This window comes from Nyctereutes procyonoides, unplaced genomic scaffold (assembly GCF_905146905.1).
Source record: "Nyctereutes procyonoides isolate TBG_1078 unplaced genomic scaffold, NYPRO_anot_genome, whole genome shotgun sequence".
Lineage (NCBI taxonomy): Eukaryota > Metazoa > Chordata > Mammalia > Carnivora > Canidae > Nyctereutes > Nyctereutes procyonoides.
In genome coordinates, this window is record NW_026575134.1 from 12,312,284 (window position 1) to 12,325,591 (window position 13,308).

Genomic DNA, 13,308 nt, shown 5'->3' on the forward strand with positions numbered 1-13,308 from the left:
AACAGTTGCTGTAAAATAGAGCTCTTTCCCTCTGTATACAAGGTGTGTGTGCGTGTGTGTGTGTGTGTGTGTGTGTGTGCGCGCACGCGCACGATGCATGTCTAAGTCTAAACCTAAGGCAAGTAATTTCACGAATCGCCTTTTATGGCAGGTTCTGGAATACCTCTCATCTTTTTTTTTTTTTTTCTCCTTCCCCGCAGGTGCCTCGGGGGAGAGGTTTTCTACTTAAATTGACTCTCACTTTAGGTGTGCCTTTACACACCCTGTTTGCTGCCTGCACCTCTCGACACAGCCTGGCAAATCCCGGTAAGTCCCATCTTCTGTCTCCCCGACAAGTTGGCATTTTTGGGATCAAGAGAAACTACCAGCAAACTCAGAATTTGTTGTGTATGAGGGGAGCCAGCATGGAGTATAAGGTACCAGAGCATGGAGTATACTCATTACTTTCACAGACTGATTATCAGGTAACATGTACACACAGTACAATATCCGATGGGAAAAAGGGGTGCTTAGTGTTCAGTGGGGTGCAGCCAGTGACTCGAGTTTTCTGTTCCTTAAAGGAAGTTTCAAACGATGTCATGTTCCACTGCACAATCTAAATTGTGTATTATGTGAATACTTATTTTACCACGGTGATACAACTTGTGACAGTTGGGGAAATGTTCCAATTCTGTAGACCTGTCTTCAAAATATATTGTTCGTGTCTTAGAGACCTAAGCAGTGAGTTTTAAGGAGAGCAAGGTGTCGACTCTAATTTAAGGGAAGTGAGCTTTATAGCTTCATGTTCTGCATTCCTCACTGCGATGCAATTGAAAGCAGCACTGTTGGAATCTCTAATGATTCCTGGTGTAAGGGGCGAGGAAAAAACATAAGATAAGGGAAAGTCAAACATAAGATTTCTATGAGAACTGTCATTTTAAAATGTCTAATGTCACCCATTTGAAGTGTGCCAGAAAAAGAAGTAAGGGCTAATGTAAATATGTGGATTATAATTATCCTCTGTGTTGGAGACTACTGCGCAATTCGCGGAAGGAAAGCTGTAGAGAGGCTGTTTCCCACGCACTGTTTGCCCCCGTGGGTCTACCTAGGACAGTGTTTGGACACTGCTGGCCATCTTGGCATTAAGTCCCCCACACGTCTCCATCTGTTGCCTTCGCATCATTTTGACCAAAAGAAGAAACTCTTTGACAAGATTGTCGCCCTGAGCACAGCCTTCCAGTGAGGGCAGATGTGGTAATGTTGGTGGTCAGTAAATTAAAATCGATTAGCAATGCTGGGAAATGAGTTATTGCAGTTTCACATATTTTACTGTTTATTGTGACATTGACTGTAGTTTAGGACCAGTGTCCTCCAGCGGCATTTGCTAAACAGTCACCAAAGTGCATCCAGTGCCTTTGTAAATATATTTACATGCTCTTTTTTCTTTTTTTTTTTTTACAAATGATTTTCTTTTTTTCCATGAGAGTTTTTTTTTTTTTTTTAGATTTTATTTGAGAGAGAGAGAGAATATGTGCACAGAGGCAGTTTGAGAGGGAGAAGCAGACTCCCCACTGAGCAGAGAGCCTCATGCGGGCCTTGATGCCCAGGACCCTGAGATCACGACCTGAGCCAAAGGCAGACGCTTAACCAACTGAGCCACCCAGGTGACTCTATTTACATGCTCTTTGTCCAGATCAGAGGTGATAGTATGTTTATTCATCCCAGCTACTTTTATGAATATCATTTAAACTCACCAATGAATTTAGCAAGAAAAAAATTGTATGTGGCCGCTGTGAAGCTTTGCAAAGGTCAGGTCTGGCACACCAACCAGAAAAGCAACACCGGTGAAATGGAAAGCCTGATGAAGGAAGGTATGGGGGAGATGACCACCACCCCTAAAATGGGTAGTATGTGCAGCCGTGCATTTTCTGGTGCCGGGGTGATTTCAGAAAACAGGATTTGTAAAAGTTGCCAGACTGAATACTTTAACACTCATCTAGCTTGGGACTTAGATCATCTCAAATGAGAAACAGAAAACGGGGAACAGGACCAGAGCTGAGGAACTTGTGGATATAAAGGGTGGGGTAACAGGGCCCTGACGAGGGGCACTCTTGATATTTGGGGCCAGATAATTCTTCGTGGGGGGAAGACGGAGTGCCCTGTGCATCCTGGGAGACTCTCTAGCCAAATACCTGGCCTCTGCCCACTAGATGTCAGTAGATCCCCCTGCCCTGTGTGACAGCCACAAATGTCCACAGACCTTGTGCTCTCCACCAGGCAAACCTACCTTGTGAGGACCCTCGGCACATGTGAGAAGCAGGGATGCTGATGTGGGCCTCAGCCTTTCCAGTGTAATCAGCCATAACCCACCTGCACTGAGAAGGAAGGAGGTTCTATTTCAGGAAGTAAAATTGAGTGAGTGGAGATAGAAGTAATGAAGAGGGAACATCTTAACAATCTTTAAAAAATAAAATAAAAGATCTTCAAGTCAGGGCAGATGAGGTGAAGTTCATGGAAGAGGCAGTAATAAAAGTCAAGCTAGACTGTTATGCATGCAATTGGCATCAAGGTTGGATGCTGACATATTTTAACACAAATGCAACCTGCAATGACTTTAAGTTGGCAAATGTTTTTATTTTTTTAAAGATTTATTTATGGTTTATTTACTTATTCATGAGAGACACAGAGAGAGAGGCAGAGACACAGGCAGAGGGAGAAGCAGGCTCCTTGAGGGGAGCCCAATGAAAAACTCGATCCCAGATCTCAGGATCACGCCCTGAGCAGAAGGCAGACGCTTAACTGCTGAGTCGCCCAGTTGTCCCTGTTTTTTAAATTTTTCTATGTACTTCTTGGGGACAAGAAGATGAATGTTTGCCTTCAGTTACTTACAATCTATGAGGAAGGTTTAGACAAGGTCATAAAATTTAAGAAACAGTGTTTTTCTATGGTTATGCATTTACCCCAGAGAAATGAAAATACCTACACCCAAACCAAAACTTGTAGATAAACGGTCATAGCAGCATTATTCATAATATAGTCAATAAGTAGAGAAAAATGTCCATGAACTGTTGATGAATGGCTAACCAAAGTGGTATATCCATATAATGGAGTATTATTCAGCAATAAAAAGGAATTGCCATCCTGGTAATAGCTATAATGTTATGCTGATTGAAAGAAGCTAGTCACCAAAGACCACACATGGCATGATTTCATTTCCATAAAGTATCCAGAACAGGCAAATCCACAGAGAGAGAAAATAGATGGATAGTTCCCAGGAGCTTCAGGAAGAGACAGATGGGGGTAGGGGTGCCTGCCCACAAGTATGGGATCTCCTGCTGGGCTGAGGAAAATGTTCAAAAGTTAGCTAGGGTGATGGCTACACGACTCTGTGAAAAAATAAAAGCTACTTTAAGGGTGAATTTTATGATATGTGAATGATCTGAGCAAAGATGTCACCAAAAAATAAAGAGGAGGTTGTACTTTATGCCTTAAAAGAGGTCATAAGAGCCGTGGAGATTAGAATACCTCCAGTCAGAGAGATGAGAACTTCCTTTTTTTTTAAAAAGATTTTATTTGGTTATTCATGAGAATAAGAGAGGCAGAGACACAGGCAGAGGGAGAAGATCCCAGGACCCCAGGATCACACCCTGAGCTGAAGGCAGATGCTCAACTGCTGAGCCACTCCAGTGCCCTGAGATGACACCTTTCATAGGAGAGACCTCATATATGAAAGAAAGTAAGAAAACTTAGAAAGAAAGAAAGAAAGAAAGAAAGAAAGAAAGAAAGAAAGAAAGAAAGAAAAAGAAAAAGAAAACTAACCCTCTTTTTTCCTGTTTCCTCCCTGGAAGCTCATTAACAATGGAAAAAGCTTCTATTCTACTGGGAAAATCATTTTGGATATTGAGAACCAGAAAAAGAAGGCCTTGACCGAGCAAGCTCTAAGAAGAGCGTGCACATTCAGTAGCTGAGGCAGAGCTCAGTGAAGGGTGCCCTCACCCTCCCTCTCCGTCCCTCCAGTACCACTGCCTGGACCTGCAGTGCCTTACATGGGGGGCTACCCAGACAGCTGGGAATGCACGTGCCACAGGGTAGGTTCTTGTGGGGTGTTACTGCCGTCCCTAAGAGCAACAGCAGCTCTGATCTTCAGAGTGTGGACCTGGGGAGTTACTGAGGGCAGTGGTTCTCCAACTTGGGCTCACATCAGACACATCTGGAGAGCTTTGTAAATGCACAGAGTGCTGGGCCCCAGCCCTAGACTTTCTGAATCAATGGGTCCTGTGCTGGGCCAGTTCCCAGGTGACACTGATGCTGCCGATCCAGTAGGGTAGCCAACATTTGGATTTGCCCAGACGAAAGGGCATTCCAAGGACCTGGGAGCCTCTGGTGCTGAAACCAGAAAACTCCCAGGCAAACTAGGATGATCTGGTCTGTGTTAAGTCCACGGGCCACATTTTGAGAACTATTGTTTAAGGAGATGAGATCAAATTCAGATTTGGAAGTGTGCCAGGAATCAAGGACAACCCTCTAGGCTCTGGCCTAAGCGAGTTGGGCCATGGTAATGCCAGTGGCTCCCAAACTTTGCTGTATATTGGAATCACCTACAATCTTAAAAAAAAAAAAAAAAAAACTACAGCTGGCACCTCTCCCTGCCGCCCCCCACCCCGATATTCTGATTTGATTGGTATAAAATGTTCCCTGGCAGCAGGATGTGTAAAGCTCACCAGGTGATTCTAATGCGCAGCAAAGTATGGGAACCATTGATTTTTTTAAAAAAGATTTTATTTATTTATTCATGAGAGACACACAGAGACACAGGCAGAGTGAGAAGTAGGCTCCTCACAGGGAGCCCGATGCGGGACTCGATCCTGAGACCAGGATCACACCTTGAGCTAAAGGCAGATGCTCAATGGTTGTCCTGGGAACCATTGATGGGCTAGAATGGAATCTCGGAGGAGAGTAGGTGTGTTGGCAAGTTAATGAGTTTTAGGTGTTCACAGGCCATGGGTGGTTCTCCCCCCACCCCCACCCTGCTACATATTAGAATCCTCTGGGGAGCATCCTAAACACACGTGAATGTGTGTCACTGTGCGCTTCAAAATGGTCAAGATGGCAAATTTTATGTTATGTGTGTTATGTCATAAAATAAATAAGTATTTTAAAAAAGAAGTCATGAGAAAAATAATCTGCCCAGGGGTTTCTGAGGTGCAGCCAGGGCCGTGGAGGTGCTCAGCCAGCAGGGGGATTAGCGATGAGCTTGGTGATGTGTCATTCATGTCCTCATTGGGAAACTGGTGATAGTTGTTGAGCAATTATCATAAGAGAATGGAATCTATTCCAGCCTCGCTTAGGGTCCCCCCTGGTGCTCCTCCTCTCTTCTTTGGGGCAGGTCAGGCTGGCACCTGGCTGATGCATGCGGGGTGGGGGGTTCACTTCCTCGTACTATATTGGCTGTCACTTGAAGATACTTCTCAGACTGAGAAGATTCCCAGCAGTTTTTTTTTTTTTTAAGGATTTTATTTATTTATTCATGAGACACAGGCAGAGGGAGAAGCAGGCTCCATGCAGGGAGCCTGACGTGGGGCTCGATCCCCACTGGGCCGAAGGCAGGCGCTCAACCTTTGAGCCACCCAGGCGCTCCCCCTAGCAGTTTTTTTTTTTTTTTAAGATTTATTTAAGACCCTGGGATCACAACCTGAGCCAAAAGTAGACACTCAACCGCTGAGCCACCCAGATGCCCCTCAGCTATACTTTTGATGAAACTCCCCCATCCTGATCTTGTCCTGGATGTAGAACTCGCGCCTGCATGCTTCGTTTTGTCAAAAGCAGGATGATGAATAACGTGGTTATCCTTTTTTAATAAGAATTGGCAATATGAGCAAAGTCTGAAAATATTATGCTCTATAACCAGAGAAGCTGAATTTGGCGAGATCACGGTGTACACGCATGGCCTGCAATTAAGGCCTTGAAAGGAGTAGTCTCTGGGCTGCTGAAGGCCAGCAGGACTATGCAGCCAATATCACCAGCATCCCTGTTCCTCTCCAGGGGGACATCCATCCATTCACAGGGCAGATTCCAAGCTGGAAGACTGCTTCCAGTCACCCACCAGGGGCTAATGTCTCCCTCCTTTGGGAAGGTGGGAGGGCTGCAGATGGCACAATTCTAAGGACCCGGGGTTAGACAGAAAGAAGGAGGACTGCTGCGCTGACCACAGGAGCAAACGATCATGTGAACCCAATGCCTTTTGCAGAGTGCTTGGGGGGACAAGTCTTCCTTAGTATCACACGGTTCATTACATTGCTGGGATGAAAACTGCTCGGAGGAGCACCTGGGCGGCTCAGCAGTTGAGCATCTGCCTTAGGCTCAGGTGGTGATCCCGGGGTCCTGGGATCGAGCCCTGCATGGGGCTCCCTGCAGGGAGCCTGCTTCTCCCTCTGCCTGTGCCTCTGCCTCTCTCTGTGTGTCTCTCATGAATAAATAACATTTTTAAAAAGTCAAAAACCAGAAGTGTAGCTGGGTGAGTGACCCAAGCCACATGCCCTGACTGAGGAAAAGGCAACAAGAAAGCACCACCTAGAAAAAGTGCTCAGGTGACCCATACAGATGCCCCCAAGTGAAGCCCAGGCTGGGGGAAGAATGTAGATCACAGAAGGAAATTCACCTAAAATCAGGCATTTAAACAAAAGACTTCCTAAGGACGCTGGTGTTTGAGTTTAGGTGGGTGGCATCCAAGGGGGAGCAAATGGCATGAGAAGAGGGTCTGGGGCAGCCCGGGTGGCTCAGCGGTTTAGCGCCGGCTTCGGCCCAAGGCCCAATCCTGGAGACCCGGGATCGAGTCCCACATCGGGCTCCCTGCATGGAGCCTGCTTCTCCCTCTGCCTGTGTCTCTGCCTCTCTCTCTGTGCCTCTCATGCATAAATAAATAAAATCTTTAAAAAGAAAATAAAAAGAAAAAAGAAAACCTCTCAGCATAAAAAAAGAGAGAGAGAAGAGAAGAGGGTCTGGGGCAGAAGCAGGTGCCAGCGCAGAGCCAGGCACGTTGGCTTAGACCGACTCAACGTGGGGCCGGGGGAAAGCAGAGAGTTGGCTAAGAAAGGCCTCGAAGGTTGAAAGGCAGAAATAATTGTCACCTGTAAATACATGGAAAAGCATTTTTACGCTCACTGCTATCCAAATAGAAACATTAAAATAATAACAACGAGGTATAATTTGTTGCTCTTTAAATTGATAAAGCTTTAAAAATTCGTAATACACTCCGTGTTGGGAAAGGGCACAAGTGAGCAGGTGTTCCCATAGGCTGTGAGTGAGCGTGTGCACTGGGGCGAGATGTCCGCATGCAGGTTGACAGTAACATTTTGTGTTTAAAGATTTTATTTATTTATTCATGAGAGACACACAGAGAGAGGCAGAAACACAGGCAGAGGGAGCAGCAGGCTCCCTGCGGCCCGATGTGGGACTCGATCCTGGGTCTCCAGGATCATGACCTGAGCCAAAGGCAGATACTCAACCACTGAGCCACCCTGGCATCCCAGGTTGACAGTAACACTGACAGCTTCATACACACACACACACACACACACACACACGTTTACATACACGTAGACACCCAAACACACACATGCTCTTTGATCTGTTATTTCTACTCCATTTAGTATATTCTGGGGGGAAATTAAAGCAATATGAAGAAAGATTTAGCAAAAATGTCTATAACAGGAACATATTAGACACACAGTCCGTATCAGCCAGTAGGGGATTCATTAAATAAATTCTGGCTCCTGCCTTCAGAGCAATACTATCTGGTAATTTAAAAACCTGATGCAGGAGGGTATTTTACCTTCTCTCCTCCCACCCCCTGCAGGCATGTGTACACTCCCACCCGTATCAGGCTTCCCCACACAGTGAGGGGCGGGGGGGGGGGCTCTATCTAGAGGGACTCAGCAGAACCTACGAATGGAGACACAGGTGATCCTAATGTCCCTCCCTCACTGGGTTGGAAATGACAGAATTATATTTGCTGGTACAAAGGGATGCCTGGGAGGTATTGCTCGAAACATACAGTATCATCGTTTTTGGAAAACACTTATGTGCAAGGGAAGCAGGATGGGAGAGCGTGTGGCAAGATACCAACCCCCTTCCTCTGGGAGGTAGCCCTACTGCTAACAATTCCTTCACTCCGCCTGTCTGAACTTCTCTATGTTTTCAATAATGAGTGCATATTGATTGCTGAAACTGAACTTTTTTCCTAGATTAATAAGACGAGAAAAAAAGGTTAAAACAAAAATAAGCAAAGGAAAGTATATTTGGTTTGTATTAGTGCCTACAAACGATTGCATTTTCTAATTTCAAAAAAATAAAAAACAAATACTGGTGAAAAATTTTATACACTCTTATTTTTTGAGAAATTGGGTGCTGTAGATGTTTTGTATCCCTAAAGAATAACCAGATTTTCGAATCATTGAAAATTGGTGGCAATTATTGATTCTATCAGTGACTGAAACTTAACCTCCCTTTTTTTTTTTTAACCTAGCAAAATTGAATTTAATCATTTCCTGACGAAAGAATGCAATTTCAACTGGCCCTCTTTTGGCACCTTGGTGAGTATTCGTTGTCAAAATCCATTTTCTGCTTTTATTGAAAATAAAATTTTAGTTATTGAATATCTAAAATATTTAGTGAAAATGTTTTTTTAAACATATCCATCTCTTTTTTTTCCCCCATTCTACTGTGTATTTTCATGGTTCTTCTGTTGCATGATTGTGTCAAGCAACTAGAAACTTCTACTCCAACATATTTACTCTCCACACATAGCTATTTCAATCATCTTTAATGGAATATTACTATCAGCAGTAAGTAAAGTAAGATACTAAAGAAAAAAATACTTTCAGATTCTTAATTTACAAATAGAATGTATTTTCATCTTTAAAGAGAGGCGTGTTGTGAATGGAGCACTGGTCCCAGTAATGAAGTCTTGTGAAGAATTTACAGGCAAAATCCCCTGTTGTGAGTAAGCAGCAGCAGCTCTCTGCTAAACAGCCAAATCCTCCACGCCTCTGCCATCTTTAATAGGCTGAGAATAATTTACATTAGTCATAGAGAGGATGTTCCCAGCAATTACCCTCTTTGATCCTAACTTTTCTATAAAAGCCCTGCTTCTGGTTACTCAGTACTAACTACACTGCTTAGGATCTTCTCTTCAAAGATTCATGCTGAATTTCTTCATGGTAGCAAACTTGAAGAAGCTCGTTTTTAAATTTTGCTATTCTCAGACCCTGAGGCAATCTCCCAGTTAGATTTGCTGGGGGTGTGGAGGGAAGCAGAACAGCTCAAAATAGCAAATGCTCATTTGTCCTCTGTTGAAAATTGTCTGCCTTGGAGAGGTGAGCTGCAGGCCGGTGGGAGCAGAGATCCTTACACTGCCTCCTCCCGGACAATGTAACTTAGATCTGGCCTCAGATGGTCAGAGAAGTGCTGTTTCAATCTACATCGGCCTCGGATGCTCTCTTTGGGACTGAACTCGTGTTCAATATCAGAAGCAACCATTGAGGATCACTGAATCTCCATAGAGGATAACTTCCCCACACCTTGCAAAGATTCAAAACCACAACACAGTTGCTCAGAGACCCCTCCTCAATCAGGAGACCTTTGTCTCAGGATGAAAGATCTTCAAAACCAAATTAGCTGGAGTGGAAAAAGACCTCGGGGCACCCGGCTGGCTCAGTGGGTGGAGCACACAGCTAGCTCTTGATCTTGGGGTTTTGAGTTTGAGCCCCATGTTGGGTGTAGAGATTACTTTAAAAAAAAATCTCAGGAATGCCTGGGTGGTTCAATGGTTGAGCATCTGCCTTTGGCTGGGGTCATGATCCTGGGATCCTGGGATCGAGTCTCACATCAGGCTCCCTGCAGGAGCCTGCTTCTCCCTCTGCCTGTGTCTCTGTCTCTGTCTCTCTCTCTCTCTGTGTGTGTCTTTCATGAATAAATAAATTAAATATTTTTTAAAAAAATCTAAGAAAAGAAAACAAAAAGACCTCACTGCAGTAGATCCTGGGTTTCTAAATATAAGCTTACCCTGATCTAACCAAAGACTCTAGGATTTCCTATGGTCAAACTACCAACCAGGTTAATCCCACATCATTGGCTTCGGCATTTTCTGGTTTGTAGTTCAACCACAGGCATTTATCTAAAAACTGGTGCCTAAGCACTTTGTCTTACATCCTAACTAAGAAAGATTGGGGAATTGCATTGGCCCCAGGTTTTAGGAACTGGATATAAACTACAAACCTTGTCGAACATGCATTCTTTTTAAGTTTTCTTGCCCATAATAAATAATATGTGTGTGTGTGTATTTACAGCCTCTGGAACTCTGAAGTGAACTCTAAGGTATATGCAAATGTCTCACGTGTTTTAAAAAATGAGAACAATATACAAAATGAGAGATTACCTAATAAAGGTTATTTCTACAAAACGATCCTTCACTTTACAGAACATTTGCTGTGCATTTTCTTTAAATGACCAGATCTAAGTTTATGTTTAATCAGATCCTATCTTCAAGTTACATGTTGTTTTTGAGGAATGCATTGACTCTCTCAAGACATAAGCATCTGGATTCTCTGAATCCATTCCAACCTGTTGCTAATGTGATCATCTGACAGTTGAAAACTTCCACCCAGGAAGAGTATTGCTAAGGTTATCTGTGTTCAGGCATGAAGCTTTAACTGCTTATGTTGCTAGCCACTTTTTGCCAAGTATTTGAGGCCGGAAATTCATATTTGCATTTGGAATATTACATGCATAATAGTTCAGTCTCCCTAAGTCCTAAGATACTTTTATTTCTGAAAAGTACACATCTGATCAAACAAGTTAGGCCAAGTCAGGTTATAAAAACATGTTAAATCTCTAAGGCAGCAATTCCAATAAAAAAATTTCAGGATGGAACTTGTCTAGAATAAATCCCTGGAAGGGAAGTCTTAGCTAATCCACGAATAGCATTAGCAGAGATTTTTATACCTGACCTTGTCTTTAAAAGTCTCTGTTTACGGGAGTCCAAATTTCTGATTGGTTATATATCTTAGAGGTCGAGTCTAGCAAATAAAAGGAGATCCAGGTTTGGATTGCTAGGTGAATAAAAGGAAAAATCCATGTTAACCAGCCTAGGACCATTTATTATATAATAAAATGAAAATATGAGATGGTGCTAACTTTCTTCATGTATCTATCTTCAAGAAGGAGAAAGCATTTTGTGCCTTTGTTTTGGAGTAATAGTAATCTCTGCAATGAGAATGAAGCCAGAAAATTCCTTGTCAAACCTGATACTTGGTATCCTGTCTGGAAGGAGACATTATGTACCATATTCTTTAGCTATAAAACTATGATCTAGGTATTAATTCCTGAAAATAACCACAAAATGACCAGATGAATAGAATAGGTCATGTGGGGAATACAGACATAAGAGGAAAAAAAACTACTTTTCAATAGCTTCTGTTTTAGGGAGGACAAGTTGAAGGAAATAAATCCATTAAATGCAAAACAAGACCATAAAAAAAATTCTTATAGTTTCACAGTTGAGAAAACTGGAGAGAAACCAAGCCTATTTCACAGTACAGGAATAATTTTCCATTTTATGCCCATCCCTGGGCTGGAATCAGAGCTTGGCATAAATCTTCATGTTTCAAGGGAAAAGTATCTAAGAGCAGCTGGAGCAGGCCATAGATGTTCATATTATCTTAGGGTGTCGGGTTTACTTGATTCACCATCCAGAGGCTGATGGGGTGATTTTGATGGGACGGAGGATTCCTTGGGTTTTTTTCACTTCTTATTTTGAGATTATTGCAGGTTCTCGTGAGATTATTGCAGGTTCTCCTGAGATTATTGCAGCTATAAGAAAGAATACAGAGAGATCCCATCCACCTTTCACCCAGTTTCCCCCAATGGTAATGTCTCACATGAAGATAATGCAGTATCACAACCAGAGAATGGACATTGTTATAGCCCTTGACCTTCAGATTGTACCAGTTGTACATGCGCTCATGTGGGTGTATTTAATTCTATGCAATTGTATTCATCACCATAGATACGAAGCAGCTCCATGACCCTCAAGGAGCCCTACTACTACTCTTTGATATCCACACCTTCCACACTACCTCCCTAATCCCTGACAACCACAAATCTGTTCTCCATCTCTATAATTCTGTTATTGAAGAAATGGAGCCATGCAGTGTATATAACCTTTTAATTGGCTTTTTTCAGTCCATGTAATTAGCAAAGTTTTAATTTTGGTGAGGTCCAATTTACTCATTTTTCCTTTCGTGGATCATGTTCTTGTTGTCCTAAAAATTCTTCATCTAGTCCTAAGCCTCAAAGACATTTTCCCATGTGTTATGGGAGTTGTATAGCTTTACAGTTTTATATATTACTCTGTCCATGACCCATTTTGTGTTCATATTTGTAGAAGGTGTAAGGTTTTGGTTGTAGTTCTTTTTTTTATTTTTTTCACCTATGGCTCTCCAATTCCTCCAGCACTATATGTTGAAAAGAATACCCTTCCTCCAGTGAACTGCCTTTGTGCCTCAAAAATCAGTTTGGGCATATTTGTGTGGGTCTGGGACTCCAGCTCTCACTATATTCCAAAGCAGCACAATTTGTTCCATGGTGAGTCTGAACCCAACAATTCAGGTTATAAAGGTGACCAATTGAATTTACATGTTTTAGGAGAAAGTTAGTTCCTAAGGATTTCTTAAATTCTCCAGATGATTTTGTACCAGTTGGAACAATAGGAATAAAAGGTGGATTAAGATTTTTCCTTCCCTGTGTCTATGCATTAGTTTCTATTGTTTGCCCTAAAATGATACACAGAGAATTTCTAGTACATATGGGCTGTCTTGGGTGAAGTTTCCTAGATGCAGAGCTTGAGACAGGGATTCATATGTCAGTGATTTATTGAGAGAGGGCTCTGAGAAATAAGAGAATGAGGAGAGGGGAGGCAGGATGTGGTTCCAGCTGGAGCGGGGCTTCCACCTCCTCCTGTGAGAGGTTCTGAGCACAAATTGCACCACAGAGTTGCTCCCAGCCCGAGGCACTGGTGCCAGCCTTTTGAACTGTGTATCCAATAGTCACCAGCTACAGGCTGGCCCAGATAGGGACATGAAGGCAGAAGGTATAACCTGGCAGGCTAAGAGATTTCCATTAGGTGGAGGACACCAACAGCATCCACAACTAGGGTCTTAATGACCAAGAGAACTGGCTTTAAAAATAAATGGACTGGGATGCCTGGGTGGTTCAGAGGTTGAGCGTCTCTCTTTGGCTTAGGGCATGATCCCAGGACCCTAGGATCAAGTC

At 43.1% G+C, this 13,308-nt stretch overlaps 1 protein-coding gene across 1 annotated transcript in view; it reads left to right on the forward strand.

The window, feature by feature from the left end:
- Nucleotides 1-206: 206 nt before the first annotated feature.
- LAMB4 (laminin subunit beta 4) overlaps nucleotides 207-13,308 on the forward strand; it is a 102,035-nt gene continuing 88,933 nt past the window's right edge. The window contains 3 exon segments of the mRNA XM_055301043.1: nucleotides 207-306; nucleotides 1,484-1,643; nucleotides 8,504-8,570. Of these exon segments, the coding sequence (XP_055157018.1) occupies nucleotides 8,537-8,570 (34 nt within the window). The 5' untranslated portion in view covers nucleotides 207-306; nucleotides 1,484-1,643; nucleotides 8,504-8,536.